Source organism: Euleptes europaea, chromosome 3 (assembly GCF_029931775.1).
Source record: "Euleptes europaea isolate rEulEur1 chromosome 3, rEulEur1.hap1, whole genome shotgun sequence".
Taxonomy (NCBI): domain Eukaryota; kingdom Metazoa; phylum Chordata; class Lepidosauria; order Squamata; family Sphaerodactylidae; genus Euleptes; species Euleptes europaea.
In genome coordinates this window covers 120801472-120827099 of record NC_079314.1, presented here as the reverse complement: position 1 = coordinate 120827099, position 25628 = coordinate 120801472, and the positions used below count along the sequence as shown (strand labels likewise).

At 48.2% G+C, this 25628-nt stretch overlaps 1 protein-coding gene across 1 annotated transcript; it reads right to left on the bottom strand.

Moving 5' to 3' along the window:
- Nucleotides 1–1258: 1258 nt before the first annotated feature.
- CEP41 (centrosomal protein 41) lies at nt 1259–24700 on the bottom strand. Its single transcript, XM_056847150.1, has 11 exons — nt 24623–24700; nt 20618–20681; nt 19696–19743; nt 16419–16480; nt 15606–15675; nt 10239–10383; nt 7778–7929; nt 6474–6541; nt 5336–5450; nt 3986–4204; nt 1259–1492 (listed from the first exon to the last, which is right to left on the bottom strand). Exons 1-11 carry the CDS (start codon nt 24653–24655, stop codon nt 1347–1349), a joined length of 1122 nt encoding a protein of 373 aa, XP_056703128.1. The 5' UTR covers nt 24656–24700; the 3' UTR covers nt 1259–1346.
- Between the last annotated feature and the right edge of the window lie 928 nt (nt 24701–25628).

Here is a 25628-nt window from a genome sequence, read left to right as displayed (position 1 = left end):
GCAGTACCGCACTGAAGCCTCTGTAAGCCACACTTGTGGTCTTTGTTCTGCCCCACGGTGAGCCTGTCTAAAGGAATTGGTTGGGAGGACGGGTGGCCCGGAGATTTGCTCCTGCCGGCACAAGCCAAACTGGGCAAGATGCAGGAGGGGCCCCACAGCCTTGTGAGCCGCAACACGACACGAGACCGAACCCAACGGGAAAGCCTCTGGGGAGATGGCCTAAAAGGCGGAGTCACCCTTTCCACTCGCCCTTTGGGTGAAAAAGCCCCAAAGCTGCTGATCTTCCCGTATTCTTCTCTCCTATTTTGGAGCAAATGCATACGCGTGATTTTGAGCAGGAAAATAAGGGAAGGAGAAGGGTGATGCCTGATTGCATCTTCTGATGTTGCATTTCAGTTAAAGGGAAACCGGGTGGGGGGAATCAGAGGCGAGACAGTCCTTGTGTCGTAAGACATACCACCCGGTTTTGGTCTACAGAGGGGTGCCCGAGGATGGCGCAAGGGCAGCGTGGCCCAGCCCTGCATTCACCACCACCAGGGGTGTGGATGGAAGGAGACCCACGCTTGGGCCAAACTAAATGCTGTGCTTTCCCAGTGTTTGAAAATGGAAACAGCTTCGGGGCGGGGGGGGGGGGGATGAACCTAATTTGGATGGGAGCCATGGCATGGGGAGGAGGGAAGCCCTCTTTCCTCGCACTATGGCTCCTATCAGAAGGGGGACCCCACACACCTGGCGGCTCCATTTTCTGTAAAATACTGAGAAGATCCATTCACGGCTCTCCTACCATCAGATCTAAGCTTTGCCCCCGTTCAGCAACGAGGCAAAGTATTTTCCAAACACGATGCTGGGTGGAAGGCCACAGAGAGGGAAATCCGGCTGTCTAGTTACTGTCCCCTTCAGGTATTCAAGGTTCGGAATGCTGTTCCAGCCCCACCTTCCACCCCTTGTGCGACTCGATTGGTCATTTCCCTCCTGTTTCTCGTAAAAATCCAATCACCTTTTTCGCTCCAAGACAGTTTTTCGGGACTCCAGAGTTCTTAGGGACCGGTATACATGCAAACACACCAACACACCTACTTTTTCAAAAGAAATTACAAAACACACAAATTGGAATTAGGAGGCCCCAAAAGGTTGGTTAGTTTGTCCAAAGAGTTTCCATCTGTGCCATTTCCCCCCACCCACCCACTGGCTACTTCTTGTCCTCCACCACCTTTTCTGTGCCCCCCCAACGCTGCCCCTCTTGGCCAGAACGTACCATCTTCCTAAAAGCGACAGACGGGCTGTAGTGATCAAAGGGCCCCCGGGAACGGGAGTCTCTTTTATTTGAGCTGGGAAAAGACACCGTCTTATCTCCACGGCTTGCTCTGCAGGCTGCTGCTGCTGAGGGAGCGGGTGGGGAGGGCCACGGCCGAGGTGTTGGTCGGCAGGTGCTGGTTGCTCTTGACGGCAACGGCCCTGGCGTCTCGAGCCGAAGAGCCACGGCTGAGGCGGCCTAGAGGAGAGGGCACGGAAACGCAGTGAGGCAGGAGCAACTCGGCTGGGGGAAAAAAAACACGGCCGCTTCCCTCGGACCCTCCAACCCACATGCGAATGACGACGAGAGCCAGCGTGGTGTAGTGGTTAACAGCAGTGGTTTGGAGCAGTGGACTCTGATCAGGAGTACCGGGTTTGATTCCCCACTCCTCCACATGAGCGGTGGAGGCTAATCTGGTCAACTGGATTGGTTTCCCCACTCCTCCACATGAAGCCAGCTGGGTGACCTTGGACTAGTCACAGCTCTCTTAGAGCTCTCTCAGCCGCACCTATCTCACAGGGTGTTTGTTGGGGGGGGGGAAGTGAAGGTGATTGTAAGCCAGTTGGATTCTCCTTTAAGTGGTAGAGAAAGTCGGCATATAAAAACCCATGCTTCTTCTTCTTGGTTTGTGTGTGTTCCTGTCTCGCAGCCTTTGGCTCTCCTTCAATGCTGAGAGTTAGATTGTAAGCTCCTCAAGACAGGGACTGCTCTATTGACTTGGGACACACTGCAACATGCTGTGTATACTGAGGCGGCTCAAGCGGAGCCCTGAACTCTGCCCTCTTCCAGCAGAGCTTGAACATATGAAGTGGCCTTATATCGACTCTGACCATCAGTCCACTGTGGTCAGTATTGTCTACTCTGACTGGCAGCAGCTCTCCAGAGTCTCAGGCAGAGGTCTTTCGCATCACCTACTGCCGGATCCTTTTAATGGGAGATGCTGGGGATTGAACCTGGGACCTTCTGCTTGCTAAGCAGGTGCCTGGGGCCTTTTTTAAACTGGAGATGGTGGGGACTGAACCCCAGATGTTCCATGTGCGAAGCAGACACTCTACCACTGTGTCACAGCTCTTCCCAAGAGTACACACACCTTATACAGAATCAGACCCTCGGTCCATCAAGGTCAGTATTGTCTACTCAGACTGGCAGCGGCTCTCCAGGGTCTCAGGCAGAGGCCTTTCCCATCACCTACTGCCAGATCGTGTTCGCTGGAGATGCCGGGGATTGAACCTGGGACCTTCTGCATGCCAAGCAGGTGCTCTACCACTGAGCCACAGTGGTACCACTGAGCACAGTTTCTTGGACTGCTGCCTCCTAGACAGCCACTCCAGCACAGGTTGGCAAATGGTCATGGGGATGAATGTGAAGGCAACCTTTCCTACTGAAAATCACTTTTCTAGTTTGAAACGGAAGTAGCTCATGTCTACAATAAATAAAATTACTGTTTGTAGGAACACACTGAATCCCTGGCTTGTAGCCAAACACTCCGCTCAGTAGTTTCAGATGAGATTGTTTCAAGCCTTCCTCCACCCGAAGGAGCTTCCAATTTTGCTGAACGGAGTATACAGATACAAGCCGCAGGGCAGGTTGGCTGGGATTTCTATCTTTGGCTGCCACCGCTGCCTTTTATTTACTTTTTTACTTCATTTGCACCCCTTCTCCTCCAGTCTACTCTGTGGCTCAGTGACCGAGCATCTGCTTGGCATGCAGAAGGTCCCAGGTTCAATCTCCAGCATCTCCAGTTAAAGGGACTAGGCAAGCAGGTAATGTAAAAGATCTCTGCCTGAGACCCTGGAGAGCTGATGTCAGTCTGAGAAGACAATACTGACTTTGATGGACCAAGGGCCTGATTCAGTAGAGGGCAGCTTCATGTGTTCAAAGTGGCTCACAATGTTCTCCTTTCTTCATTTCACTTCAGGAATTAGGTAGTAAGGCGGCATAGAAATGTTTTAAACAAATAAATATGATCCTAACAACACCCCTGTGAGGTAGGTGAGGCTGCGAGTGTGACTGTCCCAGTCACCCTGAGAGCTTCCATGGCAGAGTGGGGATTCGAACCTGGGTCTCCCAGATCCTGGTCTAACACTCTAATCACTATACCACACTGGGTTTTTTTTTAACTGCTTGATAAACAGTACATTTTAATCTGGTGTGCCTTAATGGAAAGTCTTTTAAAAAGTGCCTTTAAACTGCTGGGGGGGAAGAATGATGATAAATAATAAAAACAAATTTTGCCACAATACATGGCAGACTTTAAACAGTTAGCCAGAGAAATCCTTAGAGAGGCACCAATCTTTATAGGACTGGAGGAGGATCAATCTCAGATGCTGCTGTTTACTTGAAATGGGGAGCAGGTGGAGTTACCCAAGCACATGAGAACATCAGAAGAACCCTGCTGGATCAGACCAGTGAGGGTCCGTCTAGTTCAGCATCCTGTTTCATACAGTGGCCAACCAGCTCCTCTGGAGGTCCAGCAACAGAGCACAGAGGCCAAGGCCTTCATAAGAACATCAGAACAGCCCTGCTGGATCGGACCAGTGAGGGTCCATCTAGTCCAGCATCCCATCTTGCACAGTGGCCAACCAGCTCCTCTGGAGGTCCAACAACAGGGCATAGAGGCCAAGGCCTTCCCCTGATGTTGCCTCCTGGCACTGGGATTCAGAGGCATTTCCGAGAAGCGCAGGATCTTACTGGCAGTGTCTGAAGGCAGCTGCTCCTCTTCTAGGTAGTACTGTAGCTTTTGTAGATCCTCTGCTGTAAATCTCCACTTTTTCTCCAAGGGTAGGGGCGGGGGCTGCCTGGGAGATGCTTTTTTCCGGGCAGTCCCAGGCTGGCCAGCTGACAGGCAAGAGGCGGGAAATGTGCCGGTGACCAGGCCTTCGGGGAACTTCTGGGCGATGACGCGGAGACCTGGGAGGCAAGGGAGGTTACTTGAAGACAGAGGGAAGGCAGTCTTCCAATAAGGAAGGGGGGAGGCAGGACAAGCTCTCAGTGGGGTGGGTCCAACCATCCTCCCAAGATCTTGCCTCCCGTCTAAGGAGACTGCCCCCAACTTAAGAGCCACTTAAGTGACCTGGATGGCCCATGCTAGCCCAATCTCATCAGACCTCAGAGGCAAAGCAGGGTCAGACTTGGTCAGTAACTGGATGGGAGACCACCAAGGAAGTCCAATTTCCAAAGTTCTGTAACTGTGCCATGCAAACTGATCCCTGCAAACCCCCCTGTCCCCCCCCCATGTCACAGGGTTATAACCACTCCTGCCTTTCCGCAGATGTCCCTGTGTCTACCTTCTAAAGTTAAATGTTTGGAGCGCCCCACACACAGCCTGGAAGAAGCTGCCAAGGTCTGGCATTTCTCAGGTCTGGCATTCTGGCCGTGAGCAAAGGGGAGCGGGAGAAAGTGGGCCGGCCCACAGGGCTTCCCCCTGCAGCCTCCATTGCCCTTCCTTGGGGGCTGACGGAAGCAGATAATGGCAAACCACCTCTGCTCATTTGTGTCCTGCCCTAGGCTAGCCTGATCTCGTCAATCTCAGAAGCTAAGCAGGGTCGGCCCTAGTTAGTAGTTGGATGGGGGACCACCAAAGAAGTCCAGGGCTGCTACACAGAGGAAGACAGTGGCAAACGACCTCTGCTCGTCTCTTACCTTGAAAACCCTACAAGGACATCATAACTTGGCTGCATCTTGATGGTAAATTCCACCACCTGCCCCGACCTGGATAACTTAGGCTAGCCCGATCTCATCAGATCTTGGAGAGCCAGCGTTGTGTAGTGGTTAAGAGCGGTGGTTTGGAGTGGTGGACTCTGATCTAGAGAACTGGGTTCGATTCCCCACTCCTCCACGTGATCAGCGGAGGCTAATCTGGTGAGCCGGGTTGGTTCCCCCACTTTTCCACATGAAGCCAGAAGGGCAGCCCCAGTGCACATTGAATTCCTTACAGGACCCAGGCCTCCGTGGATCACATGGTTCGGAGCGGGGGTGGGGAAGGCTTCCGAATTCACCGTCACAAAGCTGCAGGGAACAAATATGGCAGGGCTTTCCTACCTCCAGAGAGCATGAATAAGTTCTCGAAGCCCCTCTCGCACATGGTAGTGGCCGCCTGGCCGGCTATTCGCTCGTCGTCGTCGTAAACAATGATGATCTTCCCGTGAGCGTTTTTCTGATGGGGGGTGGTGATGTTAAGGCTTATAGAGGAGGGGATGTGGTTCAGTGGTAGAGCATCTGCTCGGCATGCAGAAGGTCCCAGGTTCTATCAATGGCATTTCCAGTTAAAGGGACTAGGAAAGTAGGTGACGTGAAAGACCCCTGCCTGAGACCCTGGAGGCTGGATGGCCATCTGTCAGCAATGCTGATTCTATGACTGTAGGCAGATCATGAGAGGGAGGGCACCTTGGCCATCTTCTGGGCATGGAGTAGGGGTCACTGGGGGTGTGGGGGGGAGGTGAATTTCCTGCACTGTGCAGGGTGTTGGACTAGATGACCCTGGGAGTCCTTTCCAACTCGATGATTCTATGAGCAGAATCTGTGAGATTTGGACTCATTCGCTAGAGTAAACCACAGCAGGGGGATCTGAAACTGGATTGCCATCAAAGACTCTCTTATCAAGAACAAGGAAATATATCAAAGCACGGATTAGAGTTCAGTAGCACCATAGAGACGAACAAGATTTTCGGGGCGTGAACTTGCAAGAGTCAAAGCTCCGTCAGCCCTCGCCTAGACCAAGCAACCCACTGTGGAGGGAATGGAGCAAACAAACATTCCCCCTCCCAGTTCAGCAGCCAGCTGACTCTTTCCCAGCTAGAGTTGCCAACCTCCAGGTGGGGCCTGCAGATCTCCCAGAATTACAACTGATCTCCAGGCGACAGGGATCAGTTCCCCTTGAGAAACTGGCTGCTATGGAGGGTGGACTCTACGGCATTATACCCTGCTAAGGGGTTCCTTCCCTCTACACACCCTGCCTTCCCCAGGCTCCACACCTCCAATCTCCAGGAATTTCCCAACCTGGAGTTGGCAACCCTGTTTCCACCCCTAAATACAAGCCTGTGGACTGAGCCTTCCCAAAGGGAAAGTGATGGAGAGACAAGTCTGGCTTCCTCCAGGGCTTGATTCAGCTTTGCATTGGCTGCAGGAACTCGGGATTGAAACCTGGGTGTTTCACCCTTTCTGGCCAGAGGAAGGATACATATTCCAAGATGTCGTTTGTGTATGGGTTCATGGTTCTGGACAGCGTGGCGATGGGGTAGGAGTATGCTGCAAAGGCAAGAAAACAAAGCCAGCTTAGAATGAAAACAACAACCGAGAAAAGCCCCTCTCTTGAGGACGAAAGGCCCCCGCAAGAAAGGAGCAAGGGGCTGTTTTCGGCAGCTGCACCATGCGAGCACAGAAAGCGGAATTCAAATCACCAAAGTTCATTTGGAAACAGCAGCATTCTAGCCCTCAAGAAGCATAGCCAAGGCTTGGAGAGTCTGCAGAAGTCAGAGAAGCCTGTCAGCCCCCAAAGAAAGGTAACAGAGGCTGCAACGGGAAGCTGTGGGGGCCCCCTTCTCTCCACCCCCACCCCCTTGCCAGACCTTGGCAGCTTCTTCCAGGCTGTGTGTGGTGCACCCCAAACATTTAACTTTAGAGGGTAGACATCTGTGGAAAGCTGCTTTCTACTGAACTAAACCCTTGGTCCACTCAAGGTCAGTCTTGTCGACTCAGATTGGCATAAACTCTCCAGAGTCTTTGGCTGAGGTCTTCCACATCGTCAACTTGCCTAGTCCCTTTAACTGGAGATGCCGGAGATTGAACCTGGGACCTTCAGCATGCCAAGCAGAGGCTCTACCACTGAGCCATGGATTCTTCCACAAGTTCCCTCCAGACATTTCAAAATGCTCTCAGTTGCTCTTATTGAATCCAGGCACATGTTTGGGAATAGCTGCTTTGACTGGCCCTCAGAACACTATGACCAACGACAGCTATGGCTGGAACTCAGCTGGAACTCAAAGAAAATAAGGAAAAACCTGTGCTGAACAGTTATACAAGCACAAAAGAAAATAGCACGATGACTCCAAGACTGCTAAACATACAAAATATCTTAACAAAACTCGATTACATTTTGTATGTTTAGCAATCTTGCAGCCATCATGCTATTTTCTTTTGTGCTTGGAACTCAAAGAAAGCAGGTCACACACTCAGGGACCGCTGATGGCGGTGTGCAATTCGCTACGGCTTGCTCATGGCCCTTCTTTGGATCCTGGCCAGCGATCCTTGGCTATGGGGCTGCTTCACCCATCCCGATTTCCAGTGCACAAATTCAGCTCCTTGATCCAAATGCTCATTGACGGGGGTGGAAAATATTTGGGCCTGCCTTTACAATATTGCAACCTCTACAAATTCCCATGAATGAATTCCCTCCATGAACCACCCCGTGAACGAAAACGGCAGCCTCTAGAACCAGGGCGGCAATGCGCACGAGGGCCTGAGGGGGCCACATCTGCCCCTCACCTCCAATAATGTGGCAGCCCTCGTACGCGTCCCGGTCTCGCACGTCCAGCAGCAAGAAGGGGCAGTCAGGATAAGGTTCAGTCCGCGAACGTGACTCAGTTTTTTTCGGGGCGTTCTTGCCCAGGTCCAGCTCGCCGACGCCGCTTATCACACTATGGGAAAGAAGAGCCGCTAGCTGGCACGGAATCAAGGACACCGGTTTTGCTCGTTCAAGATGGCATGTTTTTAGTTATCTGCATGTCCATTTTCATCCTGCCCTTTCTCAAAGAAACTTGGGGTGGTTTACACAACCTCCCTGTTTTATCCCCTGGCAGGGAAAGGATGGGATAAAAATCTAATAAAATAAAATATTTTTAAAACCCACATCAACCCTGTGAAGGTCTCGCTGAAACAGTGACCCACCATAATGGTTTTAATTCCAGGCAGAAAAGTATCGGCTGGATATTAGGAAAAAATATTTTACAGTAAGAGTTGTTCAACAGCAGAATCAGCTCCCTAGGGAGGTGGTGAGGCTCCCCCTCACTGGCAGTCTTTAAGCAGAGGCTGGACAAGCACTTGTCAGGGATGCTCTAGGCTGATCCTGCATTAAGCAGGGGGTTGGACTAGATGCTGTATGGCCCAAATCTATGATTCTATAGCCCAAAGACACCCAGTTTGTTTCACAGCTAAGTAATGATTTGAACCTGCCTTGCCTTGCCCAGCCGTCTACAGTTTACCCCCAGCAAGCTGGGTGCTCATTCTAAAAAGGTAAAGGTAGTCCCCTGTGCAAGCACCGGGTCATTCCTGACCCATGGGGTGACATCACATCTCAACGTTTACTAGGCAGACTTTACGGGGTGGTTTGCCAGTGCCTTCCACAGTCGTCTACATTTTACCTTCAGCAAGCTGAGTGCTCATTTTACTGGCCTTGGAAGAATGGAAGGCTGAGTCAACCTTGAGCCAGCTGTCTGAAACAGACCTCCATCAGGATCGAAAGCAGGTCATGAGCAGAGCTTTTGACTGCAGACTGCAGCTTGCCACTCTGCGCCACAGGGCTCTTTTTAGGTAGGGAATGGGTGGGATAAAAATCTAATAAAATATAACTCCCCCCCACACACACAACAACCCTGTGAAGAAGTTCTGGCTTAAACAGTGACTGGCTCAAGGTTGCCCAGATTGTTTCGCAGCAAAGTAAGGATTTGAACCTGTGACTCCAACTGCTTCACGGGACTATGGCACCAGACCCTTGCCGCAGGTGCTAGCTGATGGGATGAACCACCAAAGAAGAGAGAACAACAATACTGCCCTTTTCCACCAAAGTTTAAAATATCCGACTAACTAAAATATCAGCTCCCTCCCAAGGGCAGCCCCCCCCCGACCTTTTTGATCCAAGGGGCACCTTTGGAATTCTGACGAAAGATGGTGGGGCACAACCACAAAATGGCTGCCCACGGGAGGCGCAGCCGCGCACGTGCGGGCACACATAGGAAGCACAGCGGAGAAGAGGGGTGATTTTTAAAAATGCACCGGGAAAGAGGAGGAGAGGGAGGACAAAACAAACACTCGGGTGGTAGCAGCTGCCACTGAAACAACTTTTTAAAAATCTGCGCTGCCAATCAAATCTCCAGTTGCCCATTAGACGCCCTGCTGGGCAAAACCCCCACCTGGCCCTATTCACTTTCTAAAAAAAACTTGGCAGGCGCCAGGAAACGTGTCGGTGAGTGCCACAGTGCCACATTTGGAATCTCTGCCCTAGGTGGATGGTTTTCCCATCGAAGACCCCAGGGAATGCCTTGATCCAGGTAGAATTGATCAGGCAGGGACATCTGGCAAAAACATGAAGTGGGGCCTTCAGGTTGGTGGCCCTTTTATTCCGCACCTCTCTTGCCAAATGCATACGTCTGAGCCAGTCTGGTCAACTTGCTGAAAGGTCTGTGACACATTCCATTTTCCCTCCTGAAGACTTTTTAGGGCTTTCATTAAATCCAAATTTTTGGAGCATAATGCCACGGGTTAACCAGAGTGTTAAATTGTTATGCAATTTTAGTTGAAGAAGAAGAGGAGTTGATTTTTATATGCTGACTTTCTCTACCACTTAAGGAAGAATCAAACAGGCTTACAATCACCTTCCCTTCCCCTCCCCACAACAGACACTCTGGGAGGTGGGTGGGGCTGAGAGAGCTCTAAGAGTACTGTGACTAGCCCAAGGTCACCCAGCAGGCTTCATGTGGAATGGGGAAACCAATCCAGTTCACCAGATTAATCTCTGCCACTCATGTGGAGGAGTGGGGAATCAAACCCGGTTCTCCAGATCAGACTCCACCGCTCCAAACCACTGCTCTTAACCACTACACCACACTGGCTCTCCAGCTTTTGCCCTTTCCAACAGCATTACAGAATCTTTTAAGCTTGGTCATCCCATCTTTGCAGGAAGCCAAGAGGGAAATCACAGCGGGAAAGAAAGACGCTGGTGGTTTGATACCTCTGTAAGGTGGAACGATAGGACTCGCCAGCCCCGGTGTTGTTGATGAACAGGATGGGACTGGCCGGTTTCTCGCCAGGGCTGTCTTTGCCGTTGGTCTCTGCTGCAACTTCCGCATTGTTGTCCGCAGGGGTAGCATCACCTTCTAAGAGAGGGTGGAGAGGGGTTACCCCGACTCAGCTCCAGAGCGTCTGGCCTTGTACCGAAAGCGCACCGTCCCCAAATGGAAAGCTCTCTTTCTTCCTGCAACCTCTGTTTATGTTTCCAGATCACTCTTTGCTTGCTGGCAAGGCAAACTTTCAGGGCTTTCTTGTGCTGCGGAGGGTTCCCATATCACCTCTCTGTATTCAGCACCTACTGGACAACGCCTGTTACGTGATGAACAATGGCCATTTATTGAGACAAAAAACAATTATTGTTGGAATATATGCACCCAATGAAGGGAAGGCAAAATTTTATACCCAACTGAATGAAGTAATTTCCTAATACGCTGGTGATCAGATTTTGTTAATGGGAGATTTTAATGGAATTGTTCTGCCTACTTTGGATAAGAAAACAAAAGCTAAGAATGATAAAGATGGATATTTACCAAAAACTTTTTTTCTATGACAAAGGAATAAGAATTGCAAGACATCTTGAGGACAATGAATACTACAGCCAAAGAATTTACTTTTTACTCAGCAAGACATGATTCTCACTCCAGAATAGATATGATATGGGCTAGTAAATCAATTTTTACACAATTACGTAAAATTCAAATCATTCCAAGAACTTTTTCTGATCATGATCCAGTTGTATTTGAATGGAATAATAGACAAGCATTTAGGTGGAGACTAAATGATAAACTTTTAAAAGATGTGAAATTGCAGCAAGAACTAAATATTCTTATTAAAGACTTTTTTGAAATTAACCTGAATGGAGAAACTTCTTTGAATACTGTTTGGGATGCCTTTAAAGCTGTTCTAAGAGGATTTATGATTCAGAAACATACAGCTTGGAAAAAATCACAATTACAATTAATTAACAACATTCTTTGGGATTTACAAAACCTGGAACAACAACTCATCGCAGAAACACAAGAAGGGGGAAAAAAGGATATTGCGATGAGGATTTCTGTATGTAAACATCAATTGAATTTGGTAGTGACGGAAGAAATGAATAAGAATTTGAAATTTGCCAAACAAAAATACTTTGAGCATGCAAATAAACCAGGGAAACATTTGGCATCTCAATGAAAAGACTCCTTTCAAAAAAGAATAATAACAAAATTGCAAACTGCAAGAGGTCCACTACATACAACTGTAGAAATACAAAAAGAATTTATGTCATTTTATACCAAATTATATCGCAAGGACGATATTTCACATAAGAGAATAGAAAAGTTCTTGAATTCAATACAAATGAACACTCTTTCATCAGCTCACCAAAAACTGATAGATGCCCCTATTACCAAGGAAGAACTGCAAGAAGCGTTATCGAAACAAAAAACTGATAAAACCCCAGGACCAGATGGTATTACTGCTCTATTTTACCAAATATTTAAAGAAAATATTATGGGACTCTTTTTGACACTTTGTAATACAATTTTAGACAATGGATTATCCCCTGAGACGTGGTCACATGCTTTTATATCATTGATTCATAAAGTGGGAAGAGACCCAGAGAAAGTCTCAAATTACAGGCCTATCTCGTTATTGAATGTGGACTACAAAATTTATGCCTCGATTTTGTCAAATAGACTTAAACAGATCATTAAAGATTTAATACATGAAGACCAAGCAGGCTTTGTACCAGGAAGACAAATCAAGGATAATATTAGGATATTACTAGATTCTTTTGAATATTATGAGCAGAATAACCAGCATAAAGCAGCCTTTATTTTTCTGGATGCGGAAAAAGTGTTTGATATGGTCTCTTGGGACTTCATCAAAAAAATCTTGGAGAAATTGAACTTTGGTGAACGTTTTATGAGAGGCATAACAGCTATATATACATCACAACAAGCAAAAATTTTGGTTAACGAATCAATGTCAAACAATTGTTCAATACAAAAAGGGACAAGACAAGGTTGTCCTTTATCCCCACTATTGTTTATTTTGGTGTTGGAATCTTTATGTTGTAAGATAAGAGCAACAGAGGCCATCCGCGGACTATAGATTAAAAAACATGAGTTTAAAATGAGGGCATTTGCGGATGACCTCTTATTAATTTTGGAAAACCCAACACAATCAATGAGTAAACTGATGGAAATTTTGAATGAGTTTGGTCAAGTCTCAGGGTTCAAGATTAATCAAGAAAAAACAAAAACAATATTTATGAATATACCCAAAGATGAGCAGATGGACTTTGTATCATATACAGGATGGGAAAAGACTACTAAAATTAAATATTTGGGAATTTGGATTTCTACAAAAAATAAAGATTTGATTACAAATAATTATATTAAACTTTGGGAGACAATTAAGAAAGATATGATAATTTGGGCAAATAAAAAACTCTCCTTTTTGGGACGTATATCGACAGTTCAAATGAATATTCTACCGAGGATACTTTTTTATTTCAAAATTTACCTATTATTTCCCATGTAAAATATTTTGAAGAATGGAAAAAAGACTTATTAAACTACATCTGGCAAGGGAAAAAATCGAGAATCGCTTATAAACATCTTGTGGACTCTAAAGATAGAGGAGGTTTTGCATTTCCAAATTTCCAACTGTATGCTGAGGCTGCTGCTTTGGTATGGTTGAAGGACTGGATCAACTTATCAAATGCACGATTACTTGATTTAGAAGGTTTCAATAATATAAGCGGATGGCATGGCTATTTATGGTATGATAAAATCAAGATTCAATCATTATTTCGGAACCATAGAATCAAATCCTCTTTAGTGAGAATATGGATGAAATACAAACATCTCTTGGAACCAAAGACACCAATGTGGATATCATCACAAGAAATGTTGACATTATGCCCACTTAGACCGCAACAATTTGGTACATATCAAGACCTATTGAAATGGGATGGTAATAAATGTTATTTAAAAGACTACCAGGAGGTGAAAGATGTTTTAACTTGGTTCCAATATCATCAAATCAACTCAGTTTTTTTACAAGATTTGAAATCAGGCTTTTCTAAAGACAAATCACTTTTTCACAAATCATTATTGGATAATAATACCCAATTATTGTCGAAGGCTTTCACGGTCACTCTTCCTACACCCTTGACACTGAGAGACACTGTCCTTCAGTGTTACTACTCTGAAGATGCCTGCCACAGTTGCTGGCGAAACGTCAGGAAAGAAAATTCCAAGACCACGGTTACACAGCCCGGATAACCTACAAGAACCAATACCCAATTAATTTCCAGGATGTATAAATTATTATTGGAAATTTATTGTGAACAAGAAAGAATTAAACCAACCATGATTAATTGGGCACAAACTTTGGGTCATGATATTTTTTTGGATAAATGGGAAAGATTGTGGTCTAGAGATCTAAAAGGTATCTATGCACAATCAATGAGAGAAAATATTTATAAATGATGTATAGGTGGTACCTGACACCTAAGAAGATGGTGAAGATGTACAAAACGATGTCTCCAAAATGCTGGAAATGTAATATAGAAGTTGGTTCATTTTATCATATGTGGTGGACATGTGATAAAGCTAAAAACTTTTGGGATATGATTTATAATGAGATAAGACTGGTTATTCAGAAAAATATACCCAAAACACCAGAGATGATGTTACTAAGTATGATTCCGAATAATATTTTGACTCAAAGAACATTTTTGATTTATGCCACTACGGCTGCAAGATTACTATATGCAGCTAAATGGAAATCGATGGATACTCCAGAGAAAAAAGACTGGATATTAAAAATGCTGGAACTGGTGGAGATGGCGAAATTAACTGCAATGATAAACCAAAAAGACAATGAACAGTTTTTGGGAGAATGGGAGGATTGGAGGAATTATTGCGAACAAGAATTACGGTACATTTTGGGAAAATGGAAAGTTACTCTTTAATTTGATCCGCAACGTTCTATTTTTGTAATTGGTTAAGAAACTAGAACAGATATTTTATGGAAGAGTTAATGGTAAATTAGATATTTAGAATTACATAAGGATCAAAACTACAAACGATAGAACATAATACTTTATTTTGAGGTAGACGGAGGTGGTGGGGAAGTCAATACATATATTAATAAATTTATATTTAGAACAACTAATGAAGATTTATACTTTCAATGGTTGTTAAATTGTTGTTGAATTTATATTTTAAAAATCAATAAAAAATTATATATAAAAAAACAATGGCCATTTATGAGTGGCTGTTTCCTGGCAGTCACCCCGCCGATTACTTTGGTGCTTTGCTTTGATTATGCTTGCATTTTCCGACCCTCAGAGGTCGCCTCGCTCTCCCCCCACCCCATGTTTCCCCTGGGTTTTTTGGATGCTGGCTAAATACGAATCCAGAAAACACGGGCAAAATGGTCAGAAAATGCAAGCACAATCAAAGCAAAGCGCCGAAGTAGTCGACGGGGTGACCGCGAGGAAACGGCCATGCATAAAATGACCAATGAGACACGTACACAGCTCCGGCGCATGCTTTTTGCCATTTTCAAACTTTAGCAAAGGGCTTAGTGCATGAGCAATCACACCGCAGTGTGCACAGGAAATGTATAGTGCCCTGCAGGAAGGGGCTATGCGGCGGCAGCAGAACTCTTGCGCTGCACATAGCAGGATCAGGATCCAATATTTGGAAATGCTGGTTAAGAGGCAGGTCTAGAGCACAGGAAGCTGCCTTCTACTGAATCAGACCCTCGGTCCATCAAAGTCAGCATTGTCCACTCAGACTGGCAGCAGCACTCCAGGGTCACAGGCAGAGGTCTTCCACATCACTCACAACTGGATTCTTTTAATTGGAGATGCTGGGGATTGAACCTGGGACCTTCTGTGCACCCAGATGCTCTACCACTGAGCCACGGCCCCTCTTCAGTTCTCCTGAGAGAAACTGCTACCAGTCCAAGCAGCCCATATTAAACCAATCTGGATCACCAATCTGACTTGGGATAAGGGGGTTCCTTGGGTCACACAAGAACATGAGAAAGGCCCTGCTGGATCAGACCGAAGTCCATCAAGTCCAGCAATCTGTTCACACGGTGGCCAACCAGGTGCCTCTAGGAAGCCCACAAACAAGATGACTGCAGCAGCATTGTCCTGCCTGTGTTCCACAGCACCTAATATAATAGGCATGCTCCTTTGATCCTGGAGAGAATAGGGATGCATCATGACTAGTATCCAGCAGAACATTTGTAACAAGAACTTTAAAAACAGCATATTTTGATTTAGAGTCCAGGTCATTACCGTCCAGCTTCTGAATTTCCTCCGGTGAGACTTCTACGTTTTCATCGGATAGAGAAGCCACCTGGATCACCTGTCGGCGGAGGGAAGAAGAGATGGGGAATTTTCACAAATTTCGTGTTTGGTTTCCAGCTAAAGAGGTTCTGGGGCTCAAGACTCTCCGAAAGCCACATCCCTCTTTGCCCTGGAAGACCTGCCTCTGGAGCCCATGTACGGAAATCAACTACCGGTACTCAATGGGGAGGTCGAAGTACTCTATGCATGTTCCGAAGCCCTGTCTACACTGAGCATTATTGGAAGCTGGACAATGCACCAGCACGTGGAACTGTGGGCCAGCAGTAGAACACATGAAGCTGCCTTCTACTGCATCAGACCCTTGGTCCATCAAAATCAGTGTTGTCTACTCAGACCGGCAGCGGCTCTCCAGGGTCTCTGGCAGAGGTCTTTCGCATCACCTACTTGCCTGGTCCCTTTAACTAGAAATGCCGGGGATTGAACCTGGGACCTTCTGCATGCCAAGCAGATGCTCTACCACTGAGCCACGGCCCCTCCAGGAGGGGGTGCGTGTCATTTGAGGGTTGCGTGCATGCGGCGCAACCGGCTGTCAAAGAATAGTGAGTGAGCAAACAGATATTCAACACTCCAGTGGTAATAGAAAAAAGGAAATGAGAGGTTGAAAGGGCCCACCCCGTTCTCTGAAAAGGCTTTAAACACAACCACACAAAACCTGCCAAGCATAACCACAGAGCGTTGCTAGCGAGACTCTGCCCCAGAGGGCCACAAGGCAGAAGATTTCTGGAAGCTGGCTATACCTACCAGCTGGGCAAACGTGGTCACTTTCAGCCTCTTGAAGAGTTCATCTTTCTTGTATCTGTAATCTGGGAAGCAGAGAACAGGCACCGACGGTGAGCAAGCCCAGTCCTTGAACTGTAATCTAGCTGGTATTACAGCTAGATTGGAATCCAGGAGCACCTTAGAGACCAACAAGATATTTGGCCTATGAGCTTTAGAGGGTCGAAGCTCCCTTTGTCAGACACAAGAAAAAGGGATCTGACGAAGGGAGCTCCGACTCTCAAATGCTCATACGCTGAAACTCTTGTCGGTCTCTAAGGTGCCGCTGGTCTCCCATCTAGACTCTTCTGCTGCAGACCAACACGCCCACCTTTCTGGTCCTATGACATTTACCCCTCACCCTTCCTCCAAAAAGCACAGTGGCGCTGTGAAGTTTCTGAGATGGTCATACGCTTATGAACCCAACCTTTCAGTCAGTTGAGGACTTGGCCAGCTCTGGGACTGTCAATGGAAGGTGTATGCGTGTGTGTGAGAGAGAACTACCATTTGTCGATTTATACCTGGCCCTAGCCAAGAAAGGAGGGGTGGTCCCCATTCTGTCCAGCAGATGTTGCAAGATGTTGCAGCCTATCAGAGCCAGCGTGGTGTAGTGATTAAGAGCAGTGGTTTGGAGTGGTGGACTCTGATCTGGAGAACCGGGTTTGATTCCCCACTCCTCTGCATGAGCGGCGGAGGCTAATCTGGTGAACTGGATTTGTTTCCCCACTCCTCCACATGAAGCCTGCTGGGTGACCTTGGGCTAGTCACAGCTCTCTTAGAGCTCTCTCAGCCCCACCTATCTCCCAGCGTGACTGTTGTGGGGAGGGGAAGGGAAGGTGATTGGAAGCCGGTTTGCTTCTTCCTTAAGCGGTAGAGAAAGTTGGCATATAAAAACCAACTCTTCTTCTTCTCCTTCTCCAATCAGCTCATTTTCTGGACTCCTCAGGACGACATTAAAGATCATCTCACAACATCTCTGAACAATCCTGCCCCCGGTCAGACGGTTACAGGCAGTTCCCTCCATCACCAGCAATTTCAAGTGTCCTCCAGGACCGGCCACATGCTTGACTGAAACAACGGTTGAGGAAGTAGTTTACAAGCAACCCTGCCCATTTCAGTGGAGTCTGCAAAAGAGATGTTCCTGGTGGACTGCGCCCTTTGGCTCTGATTCCCATTTTACACATTGAGGAGGGGGAAGGAAGGAAGGCTGAGAAAGAAAAGTGACTTGCCTAGATCTAGACAGCATCAAGTGACCTCAGCAAGCCAAGCTACGAGACAACGCCCTTGCTTCAAACTACTGCTGGGCACTAGGCAACCCTTCCTCTCAAAAGAGACTGACAGGGGAACTGTAAGCAGAGTTACAGTCTTCCAAGTCCATTGACGTCCGTGGGCTTAGAAGGTTGTAACTCTGTTTAGGACAGCTCTTATGTTCATCCACTTTCCTAGCATGGCCGGCCCAAAACACCGTGGCTCCAGAAGCGCACAATCCCAATGCCGATGGTCCTTCTACTGTTAAGAAAAAGCAGCAATAATGAACAAACTATAATGGGCCACCTTTCCATGGGGTCTAAAATCTACCACCCAAAGGCATTTTCCTCCACAAACCAACTCTTTGGAGACGTGATGAAGAAGAAGAGGGGTTTTTTTTAATACCCCGATTTTCTCTACCTTTTAAGGAGACTAAAACTGGCTGACAATCGCCTTCCCTTCCTCTCCCCACAACAGGAACCCTGTGAGGTAGGTGGGGCTGAGAGAGTTCGGAGAGAACTGTGACTAGCCCAAGGTCACCCAGCAGGCTTCGTGTGGGGGAGTGGGGAATCGAACCCGGTTCTCCAGATTAGAGTCCACCACTCATGTGGAGGAGTGAGGAAACAAACATGGTTCACCAGATTAGAGTCCGTCGCTCATGTGGAGGAGTGGGGAAACCAACCCGGTTCTCCAGATCAGAGTTCACCGCTCTTAACCACTACATCACACTGGCTAATGCAATAAGAGATGTTCTAGAGAAACACTCCTCAGAAGCTATAGCAGAGCTCTCCTTTGCCGTGCATCCGCAGGGCTACATACCTGGAGCTAGTTCAGAAGGTCCGTTTAGGTTTTTGGACATCTTGGATCACAGCCCACGCTCGGACTGTTGCGAAGCGTCTAAATCTTGACTAGCGACAACGCAACACTGAAGCATGGAGGAAATCGGCGGGGTGCGTTTCTCTCCCGGGGCAGCTACATAGGCAAGTGAGTGCCGCATAGCTGGCACCCGGGTTTTGATTCCCTAGTTTGAGGCAGCTTTCCCCTCTCAAGTTACACCAGAGACAGAGGCGACCCTGTCCTAGAGGCATTTCACGAGTCCTCCAAGTGGTGTCATCTGTCCATGAGAAATCGAGGCGATTTGCAAATGACTGGGACACACAAGGTGCTATTCAGTCCAGTCCCGGTGCGAAGGCTTCCGCACCTGAGCTTCTCGAAGCAGGATTTAAAACAGAAGAGAAGCTCTGCACAAAAGGGATACTTGGTTTTGCACAATGGAGAAAGAGGTCAGGAACACGACGTGTCCTGTGATCGGGATACGAACGAGAACACTGCTGGAATTTCAGTACTCAGAGCAATCCAGTCACAAAAGGATGTTGTGAAACTAAGGATGGCTCTTTCCAGCTGACTACAAAAAAAAAAAAATCAAGTTTTTTTTTTTAAAAAGTCACTTGAAACTCTTTTGTATTTCAAGTAGCAATTTCCCCCTTGTCTTCTGAATTGTACCGAATTTCAAAGGTCGTGATGATCAGGTCTTCTTCACATTCATGCACCCAGAATGAATTAAGCCAAGAACTTTAGCATTTGTTTTAGGGAGTTGCTAGTCCATGTTGTTGTAGAGATTAGTGGGAAATCATCAACACAGGTTAAGTCCTGGAGAGGACTGTCCTAAGAGCCATAGCAAGGGGTGCCTGGAGTCGGCGGCCTCCCACAGGGCTCAGGAGCCAACCCCCAAACCCAAGAGACGGAGGCAGTTACTCAGGTGGGGGAAGCTCCAAACACCTCACCCCAAGCTGCAGTAAACACCCCAAGGTGCCCATGGGTACCACGTTGGGGATCCTTGCCCTGACCCTGTTCAGCTCTTTGTATTCAGACTCCAGGGTGGGGCACAACTCCTGGTCCTGTGACGTCCCCCCAAGGTCTGGGCTCCCCAACAGATTCACCTGTTCATCCTCCCCCCTCCCACTCCACAGTCCAGAACATAGGATTAGCGATAGGCCGCCGTAGCATGACTCACTTCTCTTGATCTCTTCCAGTTTTTCAGTGTATTTTGTCATACTGCTACCTGCAAGGGAGAATGCAAACCCGGTTACGCATCCTTTCCAAAGGAAGCCTGAAATTCAGTGACATGAATGAGGTGGGGAGGAAGCAGAAATCCAATCACAAACACACAAGACCGCACCCTTTCATGCACACATACGCACATGAAGCTGCCTGATACTGAATCAGACCACCAGTCCATCAAGGTCAGTATGGTATACTCAAACTGGCAGCAGCTCTCCAGGGTCTCAAACGGAGGTTATTTTAACGTCTGATCCCCTTGCTCTCATTTCAAAAGGGTAGAGAAATCTCTCTCCCACTCTGAGAAATTTTTTTAAAAAAATGACTACTAGTCTATGCTTCCGTGTGGTTGCCTGGAGCCAGTTCGAGTCGCCACAGGCGATCAAGCAAGGGGCTTATATTAACAAGCCAGCATTTTTATTAATAAGCCAATGTGCTAATTTATTGAAAGTTAGCAGTTCAGATGATACTGGGAACTCGGTCATCAATGCATATTGTTACATCACGAGTCTGACATCACAGAGCAGAAACACTCAAAGAGGTCACAACCTCCTACACATACAAAACCCACAAGTCGGACTGATACAGCAGACAATCAAAACACTTTTATCTCAGTACTGTGCTCTGATCCAAACATGCCTATTTCATCAGAGACAGAAGAAAGGGTTTATTTATTTAAAGCATTTTTACGCCGCCTTTCCAGCCACCAGGGTCTACAATGAGGCAAACAATAAAAACCGTTAAAACATTTAAACAAGTAAAATACAGGTAGAATGATAAAACAATTCAGTTCAGAACACGTAAGTGAACAACACTAGAAGGAGGGCCGATAACCATGATTGGGGTATGCCAGACGAAAGAAAAAAATTTCCACTGACCTGTGTCAAGGCGAGTTTTTACATGCTGGTATTTAGGATTCTGTGGGATCCTTTTGGTCAAAAACTGTTTTTGCAGGGGGAAGAAAGGAGAGAACATACGAACATAAGAAAGGTCATGCTGGATCAGACGAAGGCCCATCGAGTCCAGCAGTCTGTTCACACAGTGGCCAACCAGGTGCCTCCAGGAAGCCCACAAGCAAGACGACTGCAGCAGCATTGTCCTGCCTGTGTTCCAAAGCACCCAATATAATAGGCCTGCTCCTCCGATACTCAAGATAATAGGTATGCATCATGACTAGTAGCCATTTTGACCAGTAGCCATGGATAGCCCTCTCCTCCATGAACATATCCATTCCCCTCTTCAAACCTTCCAAGTTGGCGGCCATCACCACATCCTGGGGCAGGGAGTTCCACAATTTAACTATGAGAGCAGACTGTGAAGTCTGGTGAGGAAATACCCTGAGCCCTTTGTGGAGAACTGCTGCTCCAGCAGAAAATGTACATAATCACTGACGTAAAGAATGCAGGAACATCCGGGCTGGGGAGGCAATTCCTAAGCCTGAGCACCAAGCACCAGCATTCTTCATACAGCCAAGGGAAATAGACAACCCTTGATCACACCACCCAGCTGACAGCTGCCTCCTGTGGTCATCTGCCTGCAATGCAACATCGCTTCTGGACGCCAGATCTTCTGGGATGCACAGACACGCCTGGCTCATCTGCCAGTCTAGCAAGGGTTCACCCACCTGGTCATTTTTAAATAGCAAGGCCAGGATGTGTGAATTTGGATGAAAGCTTTCCCTCCCGTGGGATGCCACTATCCACACACTCCACAGATCTTGGCTTCTCACCACACCCCCACATTTGACCACAGATGGGGCTGCCAACCTCCAGGTGGGGCCTGGAGATCACCCACTATTAGAATTGATCTCCAAAGGTCAGTTCCCCTGGAGAAAATGGCTGCTTTGGAGGGTGGGCTCTATGGCATTATACTTTGCTGAGGACCCTCTCCAAACCCCACCCTCATAGAATAGAATCATAGAGTTGGAAGGGACCACCAGGGTCTTCTAGTCCAACCCCCTGCACAAGGCAGGAAATTCACAACTACCTCTCTCGCCACATTCCCAGTGAGCCCTACTCCATGCCCAGAAGATGCCCAAGATGCCCTCCCTCTCATCATCTGCCAGAGGTCACAGAATCAGCATTGCTGACAGATGGCCATCTAGCCTCTGCTTAAGAACCTTCAGGGAAGGAGAGCTTACCACCTCCTGAGGAAGCCTGTTCCACTGAGGTACTTAGAGCGGTTAGAAAATTAGAAAATTCTTCCTAATGTCTAGACGGAAACTCTTTTGATTTAATTTCAACCTGTTGGTTTTGGTCCGACCTTCTGGGGCAACAGAAAACAACTCGGCACCATTCTCTATATGACAGCCCTCCTTAGGTTCCACCTCCAAAATCTCTAGGTATTTCCCCACCCAGAGCTGGCAACCCTAAGTCCATAGCACCAACACTTTACCCTCTCCCCAGTGCTTTCCAGTCGCACTGTCATTTGGGATCTGGACACGGGATGAAGCACAACCCAATGGCTGATTCACTACAAGGTCAGAGAAGCCAGACTTCCGCCTGGGATTTCGTCGCTCTGCCTCTCTAAAAGCAGAATCAGCGGCAATTTGGGACAAATCACGATTTGCTTTTAAAGTGGCAAAAGACGAGACGTGGCAAAAGATGGGAGGGTACAACTTGCACTGCAGTCAAACCCAGAGGACAAGAACTTTGTAGTCTGCTCAGGTGTGGGAGGAAAGGAAGTGGGACCAAAAATCAACACAAAGCTGCAAAAGTCTCTGTGCAAGGACTTACTTTAAGGCATTTATTTATTTTTTAAATTAGGAAAATGAGAAAACCCAGCAATTAATCTCTAGCCAGAAAAATAACGTCTTCACCGAGTCTGAATAAGAAACACAGAAACTGACTGCTAGAATTGAAAAGAGGGATAAAAGTACACATGAACACATGAAGCTGCCTTATACTGAATCAGGCTATAAAGGTCCATCAAAGTCAGTAAGGTCTACTCTGACCGGAAGCGGCTCTCCAGGTGAATGTACATTCTCCAGTGAATGTAGATTTCTCCACGCCTGGGGAAAGATGTGGAAAGGGAATCCCCTCAAGATTGATTTGCTTTCTTCCCTGCCCTCCCCAGTGGGGAACCTAAGCCCCTTCCATCTTTCTCTTCTCCTGCATTGTACCCTCATAACAGTCCTGTGAGGTAGGCTAGGCTGAGAAGTGTGAGTGGACAGCGAGCGTCCATGGCAGAGTGGGGATTCGCACCTGGGTCCTCCCAGCTCCTAATACAACTCCAGTCACCACACAACACTGGCTGTCCCCAGATGAAGGATGAGGGGAGACAGAAGAAGGAGAAGAGTTGGTTTTTATATGCCAACTTTCTCTACCACTTAAGGAAGAATCAAACTGGCTTACAATCACCTTCCCTTCCCCTCTCAACAGACACTCTGTGAGTTAAGTGGGGCTGAGAGAGCTCTAAGAGAACTGTGACTAGCCCAACATCACCCAGCTGGCTTCATGTGGAGGAGTGGGGAATCGAACCCGCTTCTCCAGATCAGAGTCCACCGCTCCAAACCATCGCTCTTAACCACTACACCATGCTGGAGGAGGAAGAGAAACAAACAACGGGATTTTAACTGGGGGGTTGGGGGGCAGATGGTTAGGCCAATCGAGGGCAGATGTTTGCCATTGATGGCAGGAGAGCCAGAATTAGGGTTACTTTGGGATACGAGGGGAGCCCCAAAACCAGAAGGGAAAAGAGAACAGCCACCCACCCGTCGGTTTTTAATAGGGAAATGGAGGGGGGCTTCTCCATGAGACCCCCAGAAACACCCTGGACAGATGTGCATTGCTAGTATGGATGTGGGGAACCAAACTAATTTGAGGGAGCCTCAAATGCAGAACTGGGGTGGGGTGGGGGGCAGAGAGGAGGGAAAAGCACCCCCAGGATTGGGGTGGGGCAATATGGGGGGAACAGTAATAATAATAATATTTTATTTATATTCCGCCCTCCCCCATCGAGTGGGCTCAGGGAGGATCACAACCAGATCATATCACAGATTACACACGATAAAGAAATATTGAATAAAACATGAACATAGCTTTACAAAGGTGGTGCCTAATCAAACCAGTCCCCAATACTAGCCGATGATATTAAAACAGTATACAAGAGAAGTACCAATGAAAGTAATGCCTTCTCCCCCCCCCCCCCACAACCAGATGCACAGCATTAATGAGAGGCGGTAGATTTGGGGTTCCTTGAACTCTAAAAACAGAGGGGGAGAAGCCCCCCCCCTCAATTTTAATAGGGAAGCGGGGGGGGGCAGCCACACAGAGAGCATCTCCATGCATGACCAGCAAATTTAGGGGTGATTTTGGGATATGAAGGGGGACTCCAAAGGCAGAGGGGGGGGGAACCAGAGGAGAAAAGAGCCCCCAGGATTAGGGTTTCCAACTTCCCGGTGTGGGGCTGGAGATCTCCCAGAATTGCAACTGAATTGCAGAAGGCCAGTTCTCTTGGAGGCAATGGCAGCTTTTTTTGGGGGGTGGGGCGCTTATGGCATGATGCTCTGCGGAGAGTCTCCCCCTCTCCAACCCCCCCCGCCCTCCCCAGGCTCCCCCCAAAATCTCCAGGATTTTCCCCACCTGGAGTTGGCAACCCCCATCCCTAGTGGAGAAATGGGGCTCAGGCGCCTTGGAGGCCCCCTCCCCCGGGCCAGGCATTAGTGAGGGGGGGACCTAAGGGGAGGGGGCGTCTGTTCCACAGGGGGGGGCTTCTCCAGAGGGTCTCGAAGGGGGGGGCTGCATCAAAGGGGGCGTTTCCCCCTCCCACGTCAGTTTCTTCGAGGGGGGCGGGGATCCCGAGGCGGGACCTCCCTCGGGGGGGCCGGGGGCCGGCGACGGGGCTCCCCACCCGCCCCTGGGGGGGGGGTCGCAGCCCCTCACCTCGGGGTCCCCGATGCGCCTCCTCGCCGACATCCTGCCCAACTGTCAGCGCCGCCGTCCCTTCTGCTGGCTCCGCCCCCTTTCTCGCCGCCGCGGCGCGTCCTCACCAATCCACGCCTCTCCCGAGGGAGGCCCGGCCTCCTGATTGGCCGGCGGCGGCAGCAGACTGGCCAATCAGGGCCGGCGCGCGCAGCTCCCACTCCCAGTCAATGAAAACTCTCTCTCTTTTTTTAAAAAATAAAGTCCCGGCACGCCGCATTATGCCGGCGGGCGGGCGCGCGCGCTGCGCTTGTGACAAAAGGCGTCTGTGGTTGCCGGGGCGACGCGGGACGCCTCCGCTGCGGACGCGTCTTCTTTTGTGACGTCAGGATTGTGGAGTGCGCTGACCGCTTAGTGTCCTTGCGCTGCAGATGGCTGGTTTAGGAAAGGAGGCGAAGTAGACCACAAGGGGGTCGGAGCGCATGCGCGGATTCGCTTTTCTTCTCTCTATACCCCCCCAGCCTAGGAGTGCATTTAAGGGTACGATTTTTGCACGGTTACTTGAGAGTAAATCCCGTTGAACTGAGCCGGTCTTACTCCTGAGTAACCAGCCAGCGTGGTGTAGTAAAGTATCCGACTAGGACCTGGGAGTCCCGGGTTCGAATCAGGATTGACGCCTGCCTCTTACTTTGATCCTGCGGTATGCACCTGCATATTTACCTGAGAGCAAGGTTCATGGAACTCAATGGGACTTCTTTGCAAGGAAAAACGTCTAAGATCGGGCTGCAAACGGAGCTCTTTACTTTTCCTGGACTTTGTGAGCCTAAGAACACTTTCCTGGGAGGAAGCCCTACTGAATAAAATGTGACTTATTTCTGAGTAGACCTTCCACAGGGTTTCTCCCTCCACCTTGATGCCCTTTGGCACACTACAGATACAGCCCCCAAATCCTAAACATTTTTCATTTGCACGTCGAAGGGACTGGGGGGAAAGTCGGATCTCGATGCCACGGTTACCAACTCTTAAA